General features: G+C 56.3%; 1 protein-coding gene across 2 annotated transcripts; it reads left to right on the top strand.

Annotated features, from left to right (window-relative positions):
• Positions 1–15,259: 15,259 nt before the first annotated feature.
• RBM15 (RNA binding motif protein 15) lies at positions 15,260–23,363 on the top strand. 2 transcript variants are annotated; one of them, XR_014230225.1, is made up of 2 exons: positions 15,260–18,282; positions 22,806–23,363. XR_014230225.1 is itself a non-coding variant. In XM_082330476.1 (1 exon), the coding sequence occupies exon 1, from the start codon at positions 15,338–15,340 to the stop codon at positions 18,215–18,217; it is 2,880 nt and encodes a 959-aa protein (XP_082186602.1). In that variant the 5' UTR covers positions 15,260–15,337; the 3' UTR covers positions 18,218–18,490. The 2 variants fall into 2 exon arrangements, 1 of the variants encoding a protein (XP_082186602.1); XM_082330476.1 differs by lacking the exon at positions 22,806–23,363 and having other exon boundaries at positions 15,260–18,490.
• The last annotated feature ends 491 nt before the right edge of the window (positions 23,364–23,854 follow it).

Below are 23,854 nucleotides of genomic sequence, written 5' to 3'. Positions count from 1 at the left end.
TAAAGGCTTCCCGTTCTGTGCGGAGCCGACGAGGAACACGCTTCATTAAAAATGTTCAAGTGCCTCCGTTCCCCAGCACCTCTTTGAAATCGCTGGCGACTGCACGGCCTCGGCGTGGCAGGGGGAGCCGCCGGCCGCAGGGCAGAGCCGTGTTGTGCCGCTCCCGGTAGCCGTGCTCCCGCTTCCCCTCCACGCCAGCCGCCGGGTACCGCACCGGGGATCGGGCTTCTGTGAAAAGCAATTTAAATGCAGGAGCTCTCCGGGCTGCAGGCATCTCCCCATCCCAAAATGCAGCCCACGCGCTGGGAATTGTCTTGTTTGCACGTTCACCCCCTCTCCCCATTTGCCTCTGGAGTTGCACAGATGTTACCGGAGCCAGAGAGCTTTTTGGGGATAAAACAGCCCGCTTTGGTCCCAGGGATGCTTTTTTCTCGCTTGTATAAGAAAATGGCTTTGACCTACAACAGCCGTACCCAAAAAGCCAAGCTAGCAGGAGGGAGGCGATGCGCACGTTGGGGCTCAGCTCTCAAAGCTGCATGGTATATTTGGGTCAGGACCCACTTTTCTACCCTCTGATGGGCAGCGTTTGGGGCAATTTGGGGCCAAAACGCTCTGCAAAAGGATAATCTGGTGGCTGGCGGGGAAGAAGTGTGGATACGGAGGCTGGGAGGGAGCCACGGGGACGGTGGGTGCTCTCGGCCGCTCGGGGACGTGCGCGGAGCCTGCGCCACGGATGCTGCTCTCGGCAAATCGATGCTAATGCTGTTGTCTCTGCTGCAGAGACGGCACGGCCCCGGCAGGCTGAGGGCGATGGGCTGGGGCGAAGGGGGTGCAGGGGAGCTGAAGTGCAGGTGTAAATCAGGACGGCTCACGTGTCTCCGAGGCACTTGGGTCCCTCGCTGCTGCTGGGCCATCCTAAAAGAGGCGCAACAGGGGACCCCCAACTTCCACACTGGACAAGGAGCTGCCCGTGCTGTTGGGGGAAGGTCCCCTGCCTCTCGGGGCCACGGGCCGTGCTCGTCCTTCTCAAAACCTCAGCAGGAGGAAGGAAAAAAAGAGAAGTTTGTTAGTGAGCCCCATCGCCTTTGCTCCTGGCTCCTCTCCCCATGTTTCCTTGCTGCTTTTACCCTCTGGGTTTCCAGCCTGGGGATAAAACCATCCCCTCCACCCTGCCACCCCAGCGGGCACCCACACCTCGTCCCACCTCAACACCCTGTTGCTGACTGCATTTCCATGGGATCAGCATCTTCCCAAGATGCAGGAAGAAGCATTTTCTGGGTTTCTCCCCCCAAATTTCCCCTCTAGAGGATGCAGGTGGATGGGTTTTGCCTGGCCTGATTGAAATTCGGATCAGGGTGTCCTGGCTGGCTATCAGCCCTGCTCATCACCGCCCCGAGCTGCTGCAAAGCAGCTGCTTCGTGCTGATACAGCACCAAGCAGCTCCCCAAGACCCCCCAGTCTCAGCGGAGCCACGCCATGGGGCTGGGAATGAGGGCAACCCGCCGCGGGGGCTAATTAATCTCGTGGGGGAGATGGGAATAATCCAGCCACATTTGGCATAAGCCCATTTCACCCGAGGCAGGCTCATGGACGTGGGTGGGAGAGGAGCAAATCGCCAACCACGGGTTCTGCCACCGATGCGCTTTTTAGCCTCCGGCACATTGCTTAACTCCCAGACTCCGCTTTGATATCCCAAATCAAGGCTGCTGGCGTGCTCTGCCGCTTCCAAAAGGCGGCTTTGTCTTTTTCCTTGGATTATGCTTATTTTTGTGGCCAGAGACCATTGTGTTCAGTGACTTTGACTTCCTGCGTTAGGCCATAAAATGCTGCGTGGTACTAAGCCTTATTATTAGCGTTTATTACTGTGGAGGGAACAGGCACGGAAAGCGCGGCTCCATGGGTGGGGAGCTTTTTAAAGCAATCACCTACGGCCATGCAACCTGTTATGAAAACTCTCTGCATAACCAGGATGGATTTGTTATGTGCATAGGGGACAGGGGTAATTACAGGAAAATCGCCGTCTCTTGACAGATAAGAGCCTGCCGCGCTTGTTCTGGAAATTAGGGGGGCCGGTGCAGTTGTTGTAGGTGTTTTCCCCCCGTCTCAGCGTTGCTTTGCTCGTGCAGGCGGGGCTGGTGGTGGTTGGCAAGCCAAGGTGCTGTGTTTGCTTCTGCGATGCCTGCCCGGACCGGGGCTGGCTGCCTGGCTCTCCTCCCGAGTACGGGGAGCCGTGCTGGGTTAATTCCTGGGTAGGAAACCGCAGCGCTGAACGCTTGATCGTACTTTTGCCTGATCATCCTCCGCGTTCACCACCGGGCTCTGGTGATGGTTTCGGCTCAGATCTGCCTCCTCCGCCCCTGCTGACCAGCGTGGCCAAGAGGGCACTGGTGTGTTTTAGCACTGGAAGCTCCAGCCTGGGCAGGAGCTCGTTGTGCCTGATGGGCATAAAATGGGACATGTGTGGCTAAAGCCTGAGCAGGCTCTGGATTCGGGTGGAAGGCAAGAGCCAGGAGGGGCCCCGAGATGGGGGAAGACCTTGAGATGGGGAAGAGCGGGCAGCGTGATGAAGTCTTGGGTGGAGGCGCAGAGTCTGGGGAGCACAGCTTGGAGGGGAGTTTAGGAAGGGATTAATGGGCACCATGATTGTTGAGACGTCCCCAAGGAGCAGGACAGGCGGAGGAAGGGATTTAGCCTGGTACAGCAGAGAAGCCGCAGTCCCTTTGGTCTTTACCCCTCCCTTCTGCTCAGCAGCTTCCCCACACCCACCTCCCACCCCAGCAGGTTTCCCCTTAACTCTGCCCACTTCAGCCCCTCTCTCTCCATCGCTGGCAGGACAGCCTCTGCCCCTCCAGGCCTCGGGGCACAGCACCGCCGGGTGACCGTGCCGCCACCTCTAACCATGCCAGTACCCATCATCGGCCAACCCAAACCCCCAAGGCGAAGATCTCAAGAGCTTCTGTAGACCAAACCACATTGCAAAGGGGCTTGGGGGAGGCTGCATTTTTGCTGCACCTGGATATTTTATTTTTTTTCTCCCTCCTGCACAGTGAAGCTTGGGGAGGAGACAGGATGAAAGGATTCGAGGAGCCTTTGGGGCTGGATCCAGCCCCGCAGCAGGGTGCTGTCGTGCCCTGGGCAGCGTGGGGACCTTACCTGCTGCTGCTGGAGAAAAGCAGTGCAGGGAGGGGGAGAGATGGGAGAACAGGCTGAACTCATCAAGACATTCACAGACTGTCTTCCCTCCTCTCTGATTTTGTTTAAATTAAGCCATCTGCCCACATTAAATGGTAAATTATCTCAGCTGCTGCCTGTCTCCCTGTGGGGACAGTGGCCAGAGGAGCGGGGGGAGAGGGTGAATGCTGCAGGGCTGCACCCTTGGCCTTGGACCTGGGGAAAATGTGGCTCCCATGGAGGCGGGTGGCATCTCCCCTTCTGCGTCCCGGAGGTCAGCCCCAGGCAAACCAGAGCCGGTCACCTGGGAAGATCACAGCCCTGCTCCGCTGGCCTTGGGGGAGGCTTAGGAACTGGTCTCTACTCCATCTCATCAGGCCGTGCGTGGTGTGACCTTCCTTGGCTCATGTCCTTGGGAGCCCTTTCCGGGGTGGCAGCCCCTGCTCGAGCAATAAGAGCTCCCGCCGTGATGCCGCGGCTTGGAGAACGGAAGGGATGCAGCGTACCGGGATGGAGGGTCTGGAGTCACGGCAGGGAACAGCAACGGCAACCCAGGGCCGAGGCAGAACCCGGATTAGCTCGGGGTGAGCTCTTGCTCGATTTCTGCCTTTGCAAGCAGCGCCTGCAAAGAGGGGAGATGCGCACTGGCCTGGTGGCTGAGGGAAGGCTTTTTCCCCATGTTGTGTAGCTTGGAAAGACCTTTCTGGTCCTCCGGGGGTGTCTTCAGTGGTGAAGTCCACCCTGGGTGAGCACCCACAGTCAAGGCAGGGGGACCCTCTTCCCTTTGGGCAGCTCGGAGCCAGTCCCAAACCCTGCTGTGGGTCCCAGCTGGGGACCCTCGTCGTGGGCTGCCAGCCTCTGGCAGTGGATTCAGCTTCGCTTGGTCCCCTCCGCTCCTGTCAGGACGGGTGGTCTCCTGTGGCAGCGTCACCACTTAGCGACACACACAGCTGCCACCTCACCCTCCACGCAGCACCCGACGCTGTGCCAGCACCCCAAAAACAGCCACCCTCTCTATACAGCTGTTGGCCCCGGGAGGACACGGGCTCTTGGTGCTCAGCGCCAGCTCCTTGCCCAGACCTGGCTCTTGTTATCGCTGCAATGAGTTGTGCGGTGTCTATTTGCCTTTGAGCGGGTCCCCAGGGCTGTGCCAGGGACGTGCTGGGTGGCTGGACACGGCTCATCGTAAGCCACCAGCACCCTTTAGGGGCCCTTTGCAGGAGGGGGGAGCACTGGAAGGGAAGGGCTGGGGGCCGTGTGTTGCCAGGGGAAGGGGTGGGAGACCTTCGGTGCTGGGGGAAAGGACTGGGGTGAAAGAAGTGGGTGAAAAGAAAAAGCAGCAGGAGGTGGAGGGGCCCTTAGGGGCTCCAAAGCACCCCGTTGTCTGGTCACTGGCAAAACCCCAGCCCGTGTGCTTGGGCTCCCCTGGGGAGCCAGGGAAGGGATGGGATGGGTGCTGGTACTCAAGGGAAGGACCTCCCCGCTCCGCAGTGTCCCAGCTGAGTCAGCATCTCCAGCTCCCCAATTCTGCCCTTGGAGAGCACCTCCGTCCCGCCACGCAACGGCAGCCGCCAGCTCGGAGCACTCCGGATCCACCGAATTGCAAAGCACAACTGCTTTCCCTCGGTTCAAACCGAGGAAAGAGCAAACGAGACCGTTTCCCTGGCCAGGAGCGAGCAGTGTGGGTCTGCTCCGCGCCGCGTGCCCGGGGCTGGCTTGCAGCGGCTCGGGGTGTCCTGGACCTGCACCAAGAGCATCTGCAAGCAATTCGCCTTCGCAGAAGCTCTTGGCAGCCGGCCTGCCTGGTCTGAGGGCACGGTCCGGGGCTGTGCCAGCCCCAGCAGGAGCGCCGAGGGCTCTGTGGCCATCCATGTGATGGTGAGGAAGGTGGTCAGATCCGGTGTGGGGGTTGTGGCACTCTTTTCTCACTTGGTATAACGTTTTCTGAAGCTGTAGGGTCTCCTGTCTGCGTCTCGGTGGTCTCCTGGGGTCAGGTTCCCCCTCCTAGAGGCATTTCAGGGCATCTCGCCCCATCTGTACTTGATCTCAGTGTGTCAGGCTGTGGCACGTGGGTGCTGCTGAGCTCCGAACAGAGATGGATCCCAGATCCGTCCTGTGCTGAAATACAGATGCAGGAGCTGATGGAGCGTCTCCAGGACTGAATGTGCAACAGGACGTTCAGAGGACCTTGGATGAGCAGTTTTACAGTGAGCCCCGCAGTTTCCCCTGTCCTCAGCTCCTCTGTCCCATCTCCCTGCCAGAATTTGGGGAGATTTTTTTCCGACCAGCAGACAAATGTTCACAGCAGCTCCAGCCGGCGTTTGACTGAGGTGTAAGAAACAACCTCAGTGCCAAACCCCGAGCGTGTAGCAAGCGCCCAGGGAGGAAGGGGCTGCACCAGCTGACGCGATTCAGTTTGTTGTGAACACACCGCGAGTGTCGGCGGTGGTTATTGCATCTCTGCGGAGCGATGGTAACCTGATTTCCCGCAGCCTTTACCTTGGGGTCATTAAGCACCAGGAAAAAGTAACTGGAGTCTCTTAAAGCCTTCTGGAGAGATTTGGATCAAAATTGAAGCTCTGAGTGTCCTCAGGCTCCGAGATGTGTTTGCTCCTGTGCCTGTGCTACTCCACCTGCCTTGTGGGACAGTTTGGAGGAGGATGTGGGAAATCCAGGCTGGACCCGGGTGGTTAAATCTCACCGGTGAAATCCTGGGGTTGGTCACCCAGGACGGTGCAGATGCAGGTTAAAAATCCTGCCCTGGGGCTGGGGGAGCTCCCTGGGAGGTGGGACCTCGGCAGGGATCCATTCCCTCCCTGGGATCCCTGTTTTCTGGTTTACTACGTGCTCTTGCCTGTATTTTCTAAGGGATCCCAGTGAGTCAGCACTTCGCAAGGGTTGGAGGTGCCTGAACAGCCAGGGAAGTGCCAAAAAAAGCTAAAGGTGGGTTGCAGGTGAGGAAATTTGGGAGGGAAGGCAGGGATGGGAAGCCAGGGAGAAGAAACAAGGACCATTTCCCCCGTTTCTGCTGGAAGCCAGCAGGCAATCCTGTTGCTTCCCACTCAACCCACCCAAAGGAGCCAGACAAAACCCCCACGACCACCGAAGAGATGCCCAAACCGAAGCAGTCAGGACGAGGGGGAGACAGCTGCCAGCGGGCGGGATGGAGCTCAGTGCTGGGAGTTAATCGCCCGTGTAAAGAACGGATGGTAAGGGCGAGGGGCAGAGCCTGAAGGGCAAATCACACCTGCGGGGAAGACGGATGGGCCGATCGCCCAAGATGAACGATGGCGGCTTCTCAAGGGCATCAGCGGGAAGAGGACGGGGCAGGAGACGGCGGCGGAGATGAAAGGGTTAACCTAACGAACCGCTTTCTCATCAGCAGCAAAGATTTGGGTTTTCCACTCATTTGTGTTTCTCCCCTGGCAGTGTTTAGGTGCAATAAACCCACATGTGTGTATGCGCGCACGCACACGCGCTGCCCTTCCCCTGAGGGCTGCCTTGGAAAATAACCGCTTCCATCTGCGGGGCCTGTGCGCGGCTCGCAGCCAGGAGGCACCAGGGCCTGATTAGCTCCGGGGGTGGGTGATTATCCACAGGTGTCGGATGGGAAAATGGAGACGTAAAGCGGTGAAATGGCTTGGCCCAGGGTGGAGAGTAAAATGGTCTGGGGGCTATGGAGGGACCCGCTGCTTCCTTGCAGAAGCTGAGTGCAGCGGGGATGTGCCTTTGCTTTTGAGCAGGGACTAAAGATTGGCCCAAAGCATCAGGACCGTGAACAGATCTTGTCCTGACTGCAGAGGTTTAGTCTAACTTAAGACTATAGAGGGGCTAAAAGCCCCGCTGGGTGCCTGGGCAGGGCTGCAGAGGGGAATATTTCACCCTGGTTGCTCTTTGCTGGTGATTAGCAGCACCCTGAAGCAGGCGGGGGGATGGACCCCGCCGTGCTCTGCCCTGGGCCAGCCCCGGCTGCTATTCTTGCTCAGCCGTGTCTGCTCTTTTTTGGACTGTTCTTTGTCTTCAGCCAACCAGGGACCCCAGCTCCCAGACAGGAGAGATGAAAATGAGCTCTCGTCCTCTGTGGAGGAGAAGATCAGGGAGAGACACGGAGGAAAAGTGAGGGAAATTAAGCAGAAATAGCTTCAGGGGTCATTTAAAAATATCCCCACGACTCCCTTAAATATATATTTAGCAAGAATTCATAGTCCATGGCTGAGGGAGCTCCAGGCACCAAATGTACGGAGTGGTTTTTGATAAAGACCCATGGGATCTAGCACAGCTTAGAGGGGAAGGAGGTTCGTGGGATGGAGATGGGGGAGATCCCACACTGTGCCTGGGGCAGGAGGCTGCAGGGCTGCGCTCAGCCACCCTCCCATGCCCGTGAACTGCCCCCACGCTGCATAAAGCCACGTCTGGAGCCTTTTGGGTCTCTAAAAGAAGGTCCTTTTCCATCAAAGTCTACCAGCAGGCCAAATCCAGGGTTCCTGCTGATGGGGTAGGGCTGGCAACACAACCCTCGGAGACGCCGCGGGCTGCCCGGGCTCTCGCCAAGCCTGTGTGCGGCAGGCTTGCGGTGCCACCACCCCATCCATCGCGGTTCTCCTCGCTCGGGAGTAACCTGCGCTGGTCCCCCTGCCTGAGTGCGGACAGCCTGGCTTGGATCCTGGTCCCCATCAAGCTGGGAGTGGATGAGGAGGTGCTGGGTTGAGCCCAGCCCTTCTGGAGAAGGGAACTGCTGACGGACCAGCTAGAGGGATGGAAAGGCATGGCATTAAATCCGTAACGCAACGCCCAGGAGGAGACACAAGTGGCAGGTATGGTCCCATGGGAGGAAGACTACAAAGCTGCCATGGGGCTGATGCTCGGCGGGTGCGAAGCACCGGGATGGCCAGGAGCAGCACTATGCCCCTGGCACCAGCTGGCCATTGGCACTGAGATCCCAAAGTGTTTTCCAGCTCCCAGGCCTTTAGGAGTAAGAAGATCCCCTCGCTCCTAGGAGCATCCTGGGCTAAAGACCCTGTCCCAGAGCAGCCCTCATTTCCCAGCTCCAGGGCTGCCCTGGGAGCTTCGGGATCAGCCAGAGCCCATGAATTATTCACCGCTCCTGCGTGGTGCGGAGGATCCCGTTACGCCGTGGAGAAGGGTCTCCTTGAGCAGCAAAGCCTTGCCCAGGGCTGTCAGCTTGGAAACCCAAGAACTCGAGGGAATTCAACTCACACGTTCCTTCCTCGGGTCCAGCGTTGCTCCGACGGCAAAGTCAGGCGAGGTTTTGACTTTGGGGCCCTGACTGAAGGTTGGTGGGTGTCTCCTTACAGACCTGCGGGCTTTATTGATTGTCTCCTGCCCGTGTTCCCACCCCGTCCAGATTGTCGCTGCTCCCCTCCAGATGACAAACGGAGCTGCCAGCCTCTGATTTATTTTAATTGCTATTTTTCCCTCCCGCTAGCGACATAAAGACATGATGAATGTGTGATGGAGTACCTGAGCTGGGAGATGCTGGGGGGCACTTGGTGCGCGGAGGGGGCATTGCTCATCCCCACCTGCCTGGCACAGAGAAACCCCTCCCTGAAACCCCACAGCGTGGGGAAACTGAGGCACCGGAGCTGGTTAGGAGGAGGTGGGAATTTGTGCGTGGGTGACAGGGAAGAGAAACCAGTGGCGGGCTGCCTGTGCGTGGCAGGGGGTGGTAGGGTGGGAAAGGGGGATGACGAGGAAAAAAACCCGGAGTTCTGTGGTCAGCACGTGCGTCCTCAGAGGGGACCCTGGCAACTCCTGGGCTCCTTGCCTGCCGCGCAGGCGATGCGTTTCAGCACGATGCCTTTTTCGCTTGGGAAGGTGTCGGAAGGGAGGGGAGATGTTGTGAAGACTTGGGTTTTTTCTCCTCTAGGGCTGCAGGCAAAGGTGCCCTGATGGGACAGGAGAGGACGTGCTGTTCGGCATGACGCTCTCCGCTCCCACCGCGGCTGGAGCATGTCACCGGGAAGAGCTGCGAGAGGTGACACACGCCACCCTGAAGACTAAAGGGAGATGAGGGACTTCTGCATTTTTGTGACAGCGTTTGGCACAGCAGAAACAAGGTACGGATCCTTCGGGGGGTGGACGAGAGGCATGAGGTGCCTGGGAGCTGGCTGGCACATGGGGCCATCTCCTTGGTCCCCCCGCTGTGGGTGCTGGGCTCCCCGCAGGCTCCCACCCAGCTTCTCCCTTCCCGGCTGCTTGTGCAAATGGTTGAGAGACGTCGTTTGCCGCAGGCTGTGTCCTTGCTTTCCTCCCTGCCGGGACACGGAGAAAGGGCGCGGGTCTCAGCTGCCAGGAGCTGGGCACCGGTGCCGCCGGCTGGCTCTTCACAGCATCCCTTAGCGCTGCCTCTCCCTCCCGGAGCAAGTGCCACTCATCCTGCAAAGGCGTCACGCTCGGCGGTGACGTTATAGCTCAGAGCAGGGAGGGGGGTCTCCCCCCCACATTCTCCCTCTCTCCCTATCCGAGAAGAATCCTCCTCCATCAAAGGCACCCAAGAGCCCTGGCTGAGCCCAAGCCACACCTCGGGTGTTTGGGTCATTTTGGGGCTCTGTGGTTATGTGAGGTCCCCCTCCTCCGGAGCCGCCACCTGTTTGCCGTCTGCCCAGCAAGACCCAGCTCGTGCGAGGCTGCTGCGGCGCTCGCTCGTCACGTCCCGGCCGTGGCAGCGTGTCACCCGGCGGTGACATGGCAGTGGCTCGAGCGGAGGCTCCAGCGTTTAAAGGCGCCTGCCTGCCGGGATCGCGGCGGGTCTCGTCTCCGCTCGGCGTGAGCGCAGCAGGGCTGAGTCCTTCTGGGCCGTGCTGCTCCTCCCCGGGAGGACGGCTTCGTTTTCCTGCCCGCTCTCCGAGAGCGGAACCGAGGCACAGCGTGACGACGGTCCAGATTGCTGCCTCTCGGTGGAAGGGTCTCTGAGCGGAGTAGGATGTAAAACCGGGCTCCTCTGAGGGCAGGCAGCGACTGGAAGGCAAAGGCACCAGCTTGCAGGGGGCAGATGGACCGGAGACGGACCTGAGCCAAAGCACCTGAAGCCCTTGGACGCACGCAGCGTCCCAGGGCGCTGCTTGGCTTCCTTGGGCTGCATCCCCGCAGGAGGAGCCGTGGGGCCCTGCCAGGAGAGACCGGGCTTGGGCACCCAAAATCAGGTGCCTCCATCCCGTACGGACGTCGCTGGCCCGAGCGGCGCCGTCCTCGGCGCGTCCCGGGGCGGGAAGCTGGGGACTGGAAAGGGCAGGAGGCCGAGAGCGCGGAGGGTCCCTGGGTGATCAAATCTTTGTAATCCTAGATTCGTGTCCGTGCACCAGCCATCCGCAGGACACAGGGCTTCGGTGAAGGATGTGGCCCTGCAGTGTGACCCTGGATCCCCGATCCCGCCTTAATCCTCTCTGTACTTTGGGGGTTTATTTTTCCCTCTCCATTAATCTCTGAATATTAGGTGGAAAGCGAACAATTACTGTGCTAATGGCTCCATAAATTCCTTCATTACTTATTAAACTCCAGCACTCCCCATGCAGCGGAGGAAAAGAAATGAAACGGAGAAGAAAAGGGAGCGGAGGGGGATTAGGAGGGGCTGCGCCAGGGCAGAGGGCCCAGCTCCTGCGGCCAGCCCCGGGCAGGGCTGCGGCAGCGGGGCCGGATCAGGCCCTGGCAATGCATGGGCTGCCGTTGCCCTCTGCCGGCAGCGGGACGGGCAGGGGCTGCCTGCTCTGCCTGCCGGGCAGGAGCGGGCAGAGCCCCGGGGCATGGGGCAGGAGGCTGGGGAGCAGCGGGGTGCCTGGGGCTGCTCGCTGGGAGGATGCTCCGAGGAGAAACCGCTGCAAAATCCGTCCCCAAAGCCCTCGGGGACGGTGCTGAGCAGAGCTGGACCAGGGCGAAGGGAGCCGGGCTTTAGGCAGCAGTGAACTCAGGCACGGGGCAGGGTGAGGAATCTTGAACTTGACCCCATCTCCCGGCGAGGCTGCCAGCGAGCGCTGGACACGGCTTTCCCGGCTGCAGGAAGAAATCTGCTCTCTCCCGGCTTTCCTCGAGGTACGGGGAGCTGCCTCGCGGTTCGTTGCCAAACCTCACCGGCATCCCGCAGGGTGGATGGTCTCCAGTTTTCGTCTGCTGGCTGAGGCGAGGTCTGGGCCGCTGCGGAGATCGTCGCGAGAATTGCAGCCGCCGTTCGGGGAAAGCTTTCGCCTCCTCGCCGGGTCAGGGTGCGCGACGGCTCGCTCCTGGGCTGGCAGCTCCGCTCCCGGGAGGGCTCTTGCGGCCTCGCCTAAGTGAAGCTAATGTATTTCGACGTCTCTAATGGCCAGCTGGGATACAAGCGCACCTCCAGGATGAAAGGCAGCTCGTCTGAATGCAAAACTGCAAACGCCTCCTCAGTCGAGATGCTCGCAAGTCTTCTACCCGTGTCGCTCAGCGGGGCTCCGAGCGGGGGCTCGGGATCCTGCCAGGGAGCTCTTTGCTTCTCCTCCTCCATCAGGCTGACCCGTTCCTCTGCGATCATCTCCAGCCAGGTTTTAAAAAGAAAGTTAAACCCCTAGAGAAAGGTTTTTGCAGGAAAACGGCAAGTTTCTGTGGTTCCGCAACACCCAAGTATCCTCCAGGATGAGCCCGGCTCCGCAGAGGGACCCGGATACCCAACTCCCATGGACGCCAAATGTAATTAGAGGTTTATATCTAGACCAGGGGCTCAGGGGCCATCTGGCACCTTAATTATTCATACGCCCATACATAAGCGCAGACAGCGCGCTCTTTATCTAGCCTGGGCCCGGGGGGAGATTCCTGCTTACGCCGGGTCCTTTCTCACGGCCTGACAACGCGTCCTCCTCGCCAGGGCCGGTTTCAGGCGCTGCGTTGCCTTTTCCCGGTGCCAAAACCCGCTCCAAAACGCACCGGTGCCGCTGGAGAGATCCACGTCGGCGGCGACTGACGTGGAGGTGGAAAAATCCAGGAGGAGAAGAGTCCTCCCTTGGAAGGAGCGGGTCAGGAGGAGCGAAATCAGATTAAATGTCCGTCAGGAGGGCCCGGCCCTGCCGTGATGTGGCCCAGCGCTCCCCCAAGGTGTCTTAAACCGTGACTCATCGGCGGAGGAATTTTAATTTCTGCGTTCCTCTCCCAAGCCGAGGCAGCAGGAGGAAGCGGTGAGGACCTTGGCAGATAGACGTCGCTCCAACTAGCTGTTTAAAGCGATGCGTGGAGCCGGTGGAGCTGTGCCAGGTTTTACCAGATGTAACCTCAAAGATGAAGCTGAAATATGGTAAAATAGGGTTTTCCCCGCAGTTTTATCTTACCTAGCCGAGGAGTGATTCCTCAGCTCCTCTGACGCTCTGACAGATGCCACGGGATGTGCAGGAGGGGAGCTGGCGGGGAGGGGTATCTGCATGGGATCCAGACTAAAACGATGCTTTATTTTAGTGTAAACTGGGATATTCTGCTCCCCAAAGCACGCTGTGGGCCGGGTCTCCTTCCTCAATCCATCCCATCCCAGCCTCCAGAAACCTTTCTCGCAACCCTGGCCCTGGAAGTGAGATATTTCTGTAAAATGGTAACACCTCGACAGAATAGCCATTTTTTTAGGGGAAGAGAAAGGAAAAAAAAAAAAATACAAGCCCAAGCTTTATCCTTCAGTGGTGTCTCCCCGGGAAAGCATCTCGACCCAGACAAGAGCAGCAGTTGCGATAAGGCTGACAGACTCCGCGTCTCCTCCGCGCCGGGGCCGCCGCCCCTCCCTCACATACCTTTGCATCCCTTCATCTGGATGCTCCGCATCCATCTCATTTATCTGCCTTTCAGATACTTTACGATAATTATATCCACATGAGCCGAGCTCCCGTACCATTGCGGCTCTGCCTCCGCTACGCCCGTTAGGTTAACTCAGTGTTGTTACATAGGAGGATCTCATTTTCAGAAGCTCAACATATATTTCCAACACAATTTCTATCACTCCTAGGCCTATATTTAGACATCAGCTATTTACCCACCACTGAAAACCTACCCACAGTTTCGGGAGCCTCTGTGTACCATCTCTGTCAGAAGGAGATGATATGACAGGGAGAAATGCAGTCTAATGGACCGCTATTAAAAAAATGTGATTTAATTCTCCCTCTGTTGGATTAAGACGTTCCTGGGGAGCGATCTTATTTCCATGGGGTGACACAGAGATGCGAGGACATTTCACTCGGAGGCACGGCGAGGGAACATCGTGCTTTCTGCTCTCCTTATTTCAGACCACTTAGGCTGTGATTATAAAACATGGCTCAGGGGGGCCGTAGCATCGCTGGCTTAAATGAAGCTCTTCCTACTGCAGTGTGGTTGCAGCTTTGGGTTTGTTTTTTTTTCCCCTCCTCAGGTCCTGCTGGATCGCGATGCGTTTCGATGGCAAAGAACGAACGGATAATTCTCCAGCGCAGCCCTGGTGGTGCGAAATTAGGGATGATTTATGGGACAGTAGGATGCAGGGGTTGGCGGAGTCCATCCCTGGGATTTACGGGACGGCAGGATGGCGGCGTCCACCCCTGCCACAGCTTTCTCAGCCTTCGAACCTTTCTTTCTCCCTTCTGCCCTGCGCAGCGGCGGGGCAGGAGCGCGGGGGCCCAGCCGGATCCTCACGCGATGGTACACGATTAAGAGCCGCTTCTGTTCGGCGGGGCCTGGCTTTCCCAGGCCTGGAGGCTGCAGCAGCTCCGACCCCTTCGCCTCAGCGGCAGACCCAAAGCAAAGCTGGTCCTTCCCATCCCTAACCACCTCTTGAGCTCCAGCTCCCGCATGGAAGAGGAGAACGCTGGCAAACGCGAAAATGTATCCGCATAAGTCATGTTTTTTGTGATGCTTTAAACAGGGAATATTGCAAATGGTTTGAACGCCTCGAGCGGGGCAGTGACAGGCCGAGGCGCGACGGTGACAGGCGGACGGTCCCCGGGCCTGCTCCCTGCCGCCCTCCCCAGGCTCCGACACCCAGGAGGGGAGGGCCGGGCCCCCCCGAGACCCGCGGGGCTGCCGCAGCGGGAGGGGTCTCGGTCTATCTCCTGGTGCGGACACGCACAGGGAACCGGGCGGGGGGCAGAGCAGGCGCTGACCAGAGGCCGCGCTGTCGCGCCCCGCTTGAACGCTCTCTCCTTTCCCCCCCCCGCCTTCCCCTCCGGTGAAGTTGAGCCCCAGCCCACCCCGGTGGCGTTGAACCCCCGGCTGCCTGCGCGTCCCTACGGGCTGAGGAGACGCGCGGAAACGACGGGCACCCGCCCCCCTCCGCTCCGCGCCGCAGCCCGGCGCGGTCTGAGCCCTCAGCCGCGGCCGCACGGCGAACTCCGCCGGGAAACCGCCCTCTTCCCCGCTGCGACCAATCAGAGTCAGAGCAAGCGTGACTGATTTCCGCTTTAGCCTATCCGCAAGCTATCTGGCTGCACCCAATCAGGTGCCTGGGGAGAATTTTCTCGCCCAATGAAAACCGAAGAGCGGAGCTTGGGCAGCAGCCCGCGCTTCTTCGGGAGCGGCGTAGACTTCAGCCAATCAGAGCAGCGCAGGAAAGGTTACCAGTGACCAATGAGGAAAGGGGGCGGGGAAAGAGCAGCTCGCGAGAATTTGAGAGGGACGATGGGAACCCGCGTCTAAGCGAGCGGCCAATGGGGAAGGGCGGGGCGGGGCCGCAGCAGGACCATTATAACTGGCAGGTAAGAGAGCCAATCAGAAGGAGGCAAAAAGTCCGGCCCAATGGCCAATGAGCAGGGGAAGTCCTCCCACGGTTGGACTGCTGCGATTGACACGGGGTGAGCCCAATCAGAAGGCCGCGCCCTTTCTAACCGTCTAATGAGCGAGCGGGGCGGGGAGGAGTGGGCGGGGCGGCTCTTCCCGCCCCCTCCTCACGGGCGCGCGAGGCCGGCCGGCGGAAGGACGGCCCGCCGAGCCAATCGGAAGGGGCAAAAGAGGGGGAATGGGCGGGCCTTCCGCCCGGCGGGGGCCAGGGGGTGGGGGTGACGCGCTCGGCGGCCAACGAGGGCGGCGGGCCGGCGCCCGGCGGCCAATGGGCGCCGAGTGGGCGGGGCTCGCTGCCGCCGCGGCTTCCAAGATGGCGGCGGGTGCGTGAGCGCGGCGGTCAGTCAGTCGGTGAGGCCGCCGGCGGGAGCAGGGCCGGGGGCGGGAGGGGGCCCCACCGCCCGCCGCCATGAAGGGCAAGGAGCGTTCGCCGGCCAAAGCCAAGCGTTCGCGGGGCGGCGGGGGCGGCGAGGACTCGGCGTCCTCCTCCTCGTCGGCGCGGGGCGAGCGGAGCAGCAAGAAGCCGAGCGGCTCCGGCGGCTCCAACGGCAGCGGCGGGAAAGCGGCGGCGGCGGCGGCCTCCAACGAGAGCAACAGCGGGAGCAGCCGGCGCGGCCCGCACCCGGACAAGGCCGGCCGCGCCGGTAGCCGAGAGTACGAGGCCGGGGCGGCGGCGGCGGGCGGCGGGGGCAGCCGGCACGGCTACGGCGGCGGCAGCGGCAAAACCGCGGAGGCGTCGCGGAGCAGCAGCAGCCGCGGCGGTGGGGGTGAGTCCCGGGCGCCGGCAGCGGCCCCGTCCTCCTCCTCCTCGGAGTCGGGCGGCGGCGGGGAGTACAAGACGCTGAAGATCAGCGAGCTGGGCTCGGCGCTGAGCGACGAGGCGGTGGAGGACGGGCTCTTCCACGAGTTCAAGCGCTTCGGAGACGTGAGCGTCAAAATCAGCCGCCTCCCGCCCGGTACCGGCGCTGCCGACGAACGCGTGGCTTTTGTCAACTTCCGCCGGCCCGAGGACGCCCGCGCCGCCAAGCACGCCCGCGGCCGCCTCGTGCTCTACGACCGCCCGCTGAAAATCGAGGCCGTCTACGTCGGGGGCGGCGGAGGGAGCAGCCGACGACGCAGCAGCCGTTCCCCGGCGCTGCTGGACAAGGAGTCTCCCTACGGCACGGCAGCCGTAGGGGTGGCGGCCGCGGCGGCGGCGGCTGTGCGGCACCCTCCGGCTGGGGCGACGCAGCGGGCCCTGTCACCCGCCGGTAGCGGCGGGGCCTTGGGTTATCGAGACTACCGGCTGCAGCAGCTCGCCCTGGGCCGCTTGCCGCCTCCGCCCCCTCTGCCCAGGGAGTTGGAGAGGGAGAGGGACTACGGGGGTTTCTACGAAGCACGAGTGCGGCCGGCCTATGGGCTGGAGCGGGTGGCCGGTGTGGCGGCTGCTGGGGGTTTTCGTGGAGGAGGAGGGGGTGCTGGAGCTGCCGGCGAGGAGGAGATCAGCCCCGAGGATGACCAGAGAGCCAACCGCACGTTGTTCCTGGGCAACCTGGACATCACCGTGAGCGAGTCAGATTTACGGCGAGCTTTTGACCGTTTTGGGGTCATCACCGAGGTGGACATCAAAAGGCCGGGGCGCGGGCAGACCAGCACGTATGGTTTTCTTAAATTTGAAAATCTGGACATGGCGCACCGGGCCAAGCTGGCCATGTCGGGAAAGGTGCTTCTGCGCAACCCCATCAAGATTGGGTATGGTAAAGCCACTCCAACTACCAGGCTCTGGGTGGGTGGCCTTGGGCCCTGGGTGCCCCTCGCCGCCCTGGCCAGGGAGTTTGATCGGTTTGGCACCATTCGCACTATCGATTACCGCAAAGGCGATTCCTGGGCCTATATCCAGTATGAGAGCTTGGACGCGGCGCAGGCAGCGTGCACCCACATGCGTGGGTTTCCCTTGGGTGGGCCAGATCGCCGGCTCCGCGTAGACTTTGCTGACACTGAGCATCGGTACCAGCAGCCCTACCTGCAGCCTCTGCCCTTGCCACCCCCTGCTCATTACGAGCTTGTGGCGGAGGCGGCTGCTTTTGGGGCTCACCGGGGAGCCCCGCCTGATCCTCTTCGGGGGGCCCGGGACAGGACGCCACCGTTACTCTATAGAGACCGCGACAGAGACCTTTATCCTGAGACAGAGTGGGTGCCACCCCCACCCCCTGTACGGGATAGGAGTAATCGGGCAGCTGCCTATGACCCACTGGAAAGCCTGGAGCGCCGCCGGGATGGTTGGTCCTTGGAGCGGGACCGAGGGGAGAGGGAATTGGGCAGTAGTAGTAGGGATCAGCCTAGGAAACGGAGACTGGCGGAGGATGGAGGCCGGCACTTGGACCGCTCTCCAGACAGTGAGCGCTCTTCTTCTTCCCGGAAGCGTCACTGTTTAGCCACAACCTCTCCACCGGACCGCAGCCCCGAGCTCCTTGGAGGGAGGGAGCGTTACAGTAGTGACCCCGAGCGCACGTCCTCCCGCTTGCTCCTCTTGGAGCGGCCCTCGCCTGTCCGGGAATCGCGCAGGGGCAGCCTGGAGCGGGGTCAGAACGAAAAGCGCGACCGCAAGAATTCCGCCGAACGGGAGCGGAAGCATCGTGCTTCTGCGGCGGCCGCCGCGCAGGAGTGCAAAAGTCCAGCCAAAAAGGATGAGCGCGCTACGGAAGGAGGCGGCGGAGGCTACCGCCTCAAACCTCCTCCTCAGAAGCAGCAGCAGGATGGAGCGTCGCAGGCCGGGGGAGCCCCCAAGCTGTGCTTGGCTTGGCAGGGGATGCTTCTGCTGAAGAACAGCAACTTCCCGTCCAATATGCATCTGCTTCAGGGGGACCTCGGTGTTGCCAGCAGCCTCCTGGTGGAGGGAGCGACGGGTGGGAAAGTAGCTCAGCTCAAGATCACCCAACGTCTTCGTCTGGACCAGCCCAAGCTGGATGAGGTCAATCGTCGCATCAAAGTGGCGGGTCCCAACGGCTACGCCATCCTTTTGGCTGTGCCTGGCGCATCAGACAACCGCTCCGCAGCCGGAGCTGCCGAGGCCGCCACCACCTCCACCCAGAGGCCACTCAGGAATCTGGTGTCCTATCTAAAGCAAAAGCAGGCTGCTGGGGTGATCAGCCTCCCTGTGGGGGGTAACAAAGACAAGGAGAACAGCGGGGTCCTGCACGCCTTTCCGCCCTGCGATTTCTCTCAGCAATTCCTGGACTCCACGGCCAAGGCGCTGGCCAAATCAGAGGACGACTATCTGGTCATGATCATTGTCCGTGGGGCGTCCTAAGGCCCTCGTGTTCTCTGTACCCAACCCTGCCTACTCCTCCACACAGCCCCTCCAGCGTGTGCCAGGTGCTATGGGATACAGCCTTAGCCAGCCCTGTCATTATTTTAAATTAGATCTTTGTTTGTAGGTGACTTTCCCTGCCCGTTTTTCTGTTACTACATTTTTCTATAAAGTTAGAAGCCAGAAAGGTTGGTTAGCCGTTAGCGTGAATAGGATATTTTGAGAATCCCCTCTCAGTGGGGATAGCAGGGAGGCTAGGCCTGCTTTGATTTACAAAAAAAAAAAAAAAAAAAAAAAGAAAAAAAAAAAAAGGAAAAACAAAAACTGGGGGGCGGGGGGGGGGGAAGAACAAGCTCCCATCTTCTTAATTTTGATTCGTGTCCTTTTTTCATTTCATGTATTTTAAAGCAAGTTCAATAGCTCATCCTCGATAGAGTTACAAACCTAAAAGACCAGATTTAAAGCACTCAGTAGTTTAAATGGAAAACCACATACTTGCTAGCGGACTGGTGTCAACTCAGTTTTTTCGAGTCCTTGAAATTCCGCGACGGCCTGAGGCCAGCGGCCCTTTGGCACGCGCGATCCCTTTCCTCAGGAGCCTGAATGGTTTCCCTTTGAGTTGCATGGCTCAAGGTTGATGTCTTTCAGGTGACCAGCACCTGCTCTCGGGTACACTGCAGAACATTTAAATTCCTTTATTGGGTGTTTGATAATTTCATCCAGCCCCTCAAAATGCATGCACTGAAAGTATGCTTTTTTAACAGGTGTATTTCTCCCCTTTCTCTGAGTTCTGTTGTATCCCATATATGCACTTTGGGTTTGTAGCAGTGACAATGTTCGGTAAATAGCTGAGGACTTTGTTACAAACCATGAATGTCTTGTGCTTACTCTGGTATGCAAGAAACAAGGAGGTGCTTTAAGAATAACTTTAGTTATATTGTGGTTTTTTGTTTTTACTGCCTTTTTTCAAGGAGTTGCAGGTACAGTGGGGTCTGGTTCCACAGTGCAAACTCTGAGCAAGTGTGCTTCTCTCCAGAGATGGTTTTAATTCTGTGATAATTTAATTACATAAAAGTTCTCATTAACATTTTACCTCTTTGTTAATAGCAAGAAACTGCTGTCTGCTAGGGACTTTTCAGGTACAGTACAGTGGGCATTACATGAGGTTTATCATTTTATAGGCATCTGGAGTAAAGTGTTTTTAGCATCTCGGAGAAGCAGTAGAAGTATGCCGAGATGCTGAGGTTTGAGCTCTTGTTCCTGTGATTCTAGGAGGAAACAGATTGCTTTTTCTCAAAGAACTTAGTTCACGTTCTCTTATGTTTTTTCGCCGCTCATCGGGCACTTTTCTCCAGCTGCCTCGGCCACCTTGCTAATACAGGCATTTAGGAGGGAAGAAGGGATCTAAATCCCTGTTGTTTTGTTTAACAACCGAAAGGATGTTGCAGCTAGCTTCTAAACTGAAGTGTGAATCCGACTGTATCTATTTACAGCCCCCCAAAATGTAATCTTGCACTTAAACCCAGAATGTAGCCTTGCACTTAGCCGCGTTTTCAGAGACTTGGGCAATGTAAGAGCGATGCTGCTTCACTCTGTCGATCCTCCGCTGTATGCCTTGGGCGGTCGATACAGGGACAAGTTGATTTTTGTTTCAACTTGCACGATGCAAAAATCCGAGTTCAAAATGCGGAATAGCAGATGAAGGAGGAAATGTCTTGAATGTATTTTATGGGCACGGCAGTTCTGAAGTGTGACTGTACTTGCTTAAGATTCACTGTCACAAAAATATGAATTTCTGTAATACCGCTTTACTGAACCACTCGTCAGAGAGTGCTTTGGTGAATTGGGCTTTGATTTCCTTCATCTGACCGGAATGAGTAGACGTAGTAACCCAAGCATCGCGGTGAACTGAGAACTTGAATGTGGCAGCATACCTTGAAAACAGGTTTTGGTTTTATAGCTACTTTTCTTTCTAAATGGAAACTTAGAAGCCTCATTTAATGCTCTTAAATGTTTGAGGGTAAAACCCAGGATTTCTGGGTTGTTGGCCTTCCGCGTGAATGTAATAGATGGCAGAATTCAGCTGTTCATCTTACTATTAACAATGAGAATTTTTCGAAATGACACCGATAACGCAAATAACTATATGTTTTAGAAGATACAGCCTATTTACCACTTATTGCAAAGAATGTCTGTTTTAATTCTCGCAGGTGTCTGTTGTGTGTCAGCAGGTAATCGGCGCGGCTGCTAACTCGCCCGCAGCGCTGCTTGCGTTTCGAGTGAGTTTTCTCGTTGCATCTGACATGAGTCACGTGCAAGCGCAGAGTTTTAAAGGAAAGAAACTTGAACCGCTGGGAATTCAAATCTGCCCTAAACCAAAAAAAAAAAAAAAAAAGAAAAAGCACTAACGTTTGTGTTCAACACTTAAACTTGCTGAGAACAGTGTTTGTTATGCTGATACGCAGTAGGCACCTGTTTTTAAAACCCGTAAAACTTGGGGTCAATATAGCTTGTCAAAGCAAACTCAGTGTGGGAACCCTTTTGGAAAGAGCATCCTAGGTGCACTTCCATTTTTCGTTGTAAAATAGCGGTGGTTCTACCGGCCACGGGCTTTTATGAGTCAAAATTGTGCTGCGCTGGAGGGTAATAAGGAACAGGCGAGGCTGCGTTTGACTCCAGGTTTTCTGGTTCCTTATTTAATGGAGTACCTGCTTCTTTAAATCTGGTTTATTTGTGGTTGCTGCTCTGTTTTGTAAGCAAGGATTTTAACACCCTTTGAGGGTTCTTAATGTCAAAACATAGTTGACTGGCAACATTTTTTTTTTTTTTTTTTTTTTTTTGCCGGCACTTAAGTTCCCGTGCTGCCATCCAGGCTGGTACAGCTCGGTCGGCTGTGCTTTTCTCTTAGGCTCCGAAGCGTGCACCATTGGAGTAACTGTCCACTAAAAGTCGTCTTGGCCAGGGCTGAACGCGAGTAGAAATCCGTGTGGAATACCACTTCTGTATAGAGCAAAACAGATGTAGCAGGCTTTAGCTCTCTCGTTGTGTTTGGCATTATGTCGCTCTAGCGAGAGCTCAGTATTTCTTCGGACGTTGTGTACAGCTGATGTTCCTATATTTCATTAGTTGGTTGAATTAGCGTGGAAAAAGGATGTCCTTTTCCCGAATCATTTCATAGTTGTGCTTTATCCTTTGGGGAAAGAACCTCAAATGACTCATACTTTTGTTTAAGATCTTAGTTGTTTGTTTTGTTGGTTTTTTTGGCTGTTGTTTTTTTTTTTTTTTTTTTAATTGGAAACTTTATGCAACTTCCTTGGCTGCTGGCCAGTGGCTTTGTTTGCTCCCGTCTAGTGACCCGTCTGCCGTTCACTGGGACCGCGGCGCGAACGCTGAGCTTACCCTCAACTCCAGAGGATTACAAATACCGACGCATCCTTGTAAGCATCGTAGAGAGAGGAGGGCGTTACGTGCCAGGCAGACAAATCTTACCCTCTCTCTTTTATTTTTTATTCACAAGGATGTTAGAGGATTGAAATGGTTTGGTGACAACTTGCTCAGCCCCCTGTGGAGGGCGGAGAGGAGACTTCTAGATTGCTTGCATTGGTTGGGGAACCATCTGGTTGATGGTAACTGAGGTGAGAGGCCTTAAGTATTAATGGGGAGGAGGAGTGAATCAAAATTGTGAAGACAGGTTCAAAAACTCTGAGGACTCAGGGAAAAATGGCTTGGAAAATCGTGGTTCCTGGCTTTAAGAAAAACAGTGTTGAGGGCAGTGCTCCTGGGGAGTCTGCTGTATGCCTGTTGAACAGAAACGAGAGCGGAAGAAATTATTGCCGTGCGACTATAGAGCTTTTGGGGTTCTTTCCCCTTTGTCTCCCCCTTTATTACTTTCTGCAGATAGCACCGAAGGACAGATATTCCAATGATTTATAAACTGAATGATGAGATGATTTTTGTATTAGGCTTAAAGCAGACCGTATGGTTCAGAGAATGGTTAATTGAATATTCAACTTCATGCAGTTTTGATTGTGTGAAAATGATGGATGAGAAATATTACTTGAATAGTAACAATTTTAAATTATATGAGGTGTGTCTTTGATTTGACCTTTTCTTTAATATTGGAGTTGTCTGCTGTTAGAATTACGCAGCAAAATGAGAACAAAAGAGAAACTTGTAACACTACATTTCATATTTTTGTTGATGAGTTGCCTTCAGGAAATATTCTTTGAGGAAAGTCAACCGAATTTCCAAGAATTCGGTTGGTTTTTCTCATGGTTAATTATTTGGATGCGTCCCGTTAACTGTTGCTGAAAGTTGAATAATCATCAGTACTGTAAGCCTAGTTTAACCTTGGTCCAAAAAGAAGCCCTGCACTACTTGTTATGCATCTATACATAGAAGGTGACTTCATTTCAAGGTTTTGTGCCCGTGGGTGGTATTGGTGCTTTTTGAAGTCCAAGTAGAATATTCAGAAAGGCCTTGTAGCTCTTTATGTTCATCTGTATAATGTAGGGAGGGGGAAAAAAAAAAAAAAAAAAATCTGTTGTATACATTTGTATTGAAATAACATTTTCTTTCCTCCTGCAAGCAAAGCTGGTGGACTGCAGAAGACAACCGCATGGGATACCAAGCTCTAATGGACCTTTGGGAAGAGAAGCTGTGGCTTGTGTGGAATTTACATGGGCCTCTTGATGGAAGAAAGCTTATCTGTTTAGTATTTGTGCATTTTACTAAAATGGCAGCTTTAAAAAAAAAAAAAAAAGTTGTGTATCTGCTATTGTGATGCCAATGCCCGTGTTTTAAGTGGAAAAAAAAAAAAATTGACCTCTTTGCTTTGTGCTGTGTACACAAGATTGCTGGAAAAGTAAAGGAATACCCTTTTTATGGCTCACACAGCTTAAAAGTAGCTGTCACTCAAACATGCGCTCACAGTTGAGCTGATTTTGTTTCATTCTAAATAAATTGTTTCTTTTGAGGAAAATGGTTTTTCTGCCTGGAAGTGAATTGACGACAAACGTTTGACCCCTTTGTTTGCAGCGGAGGGGTTACTTGCTGCTGCTGCTCAATGTTTGATCTGATAGTTGTGGGTCTTGAGCAAGAAGCAGGGAGACCGACACTTTTCGCGTTGACCAGCCTGTTGTACCGAATCGGAAGAAAATCTAGTTGATTGTCTTGCTGTGGCACCCCCTTTGGTTGCAGTGAAAAAGGGGGTCACTGGCTGCTTTACTCCTCACCTTGACGAGGAAACGGTGCTGATGCTGGCATGCAAGAAGCAGGGAAGCACCACCCTGCGTCTCAGAACGGTGTACAAGTCTGGGGCTTCGCTGGTTTGAAGAGCTGGAGTTCCTGAATTTTAAGTTTCTGATTTGTTTCGTTCACCCAACATGTTTGGCTTTAGTTTTGATTTTTTTTTTTTTTTTAATTTTGAAGAAAAAGTTTGAAATTGCTTTGAATCTTGCACGTAAACCTTTGCACCAAATTGCCAAAAGAAAAAGAGAAATGAGTCCTTAAAAGTGTTTAAATGATGTTAATAAAGCCTTTCCCGACACACGCGAGGCGCTCCTCCATCTCCAGGGGCTTTTCAGCAGTTATGCAGTGATGGGTTTAGTGCTGAATGGATGAAGAGTTCCTGAGAGC

The sequence above is a fragment of the Platalea leucorodia genome, assembly GCF_965183815.1.
Source record: "Platalea leucorodia genome assembly, chromosome: 19".
In the NCBI taxonomy this organism is placed as follows: domain Eukaryota; kingdom Metazoa; phylum Chordata; class Aves; order Pelecaniformes; family Threskiornithidae; genus Platalea; species Platalea leucorodia.
The sequence above is the reverse complement of the archived record's forward strand: the minus strand, read 5'-3'. Positions and strand labels throughout refer to the sequence as shown.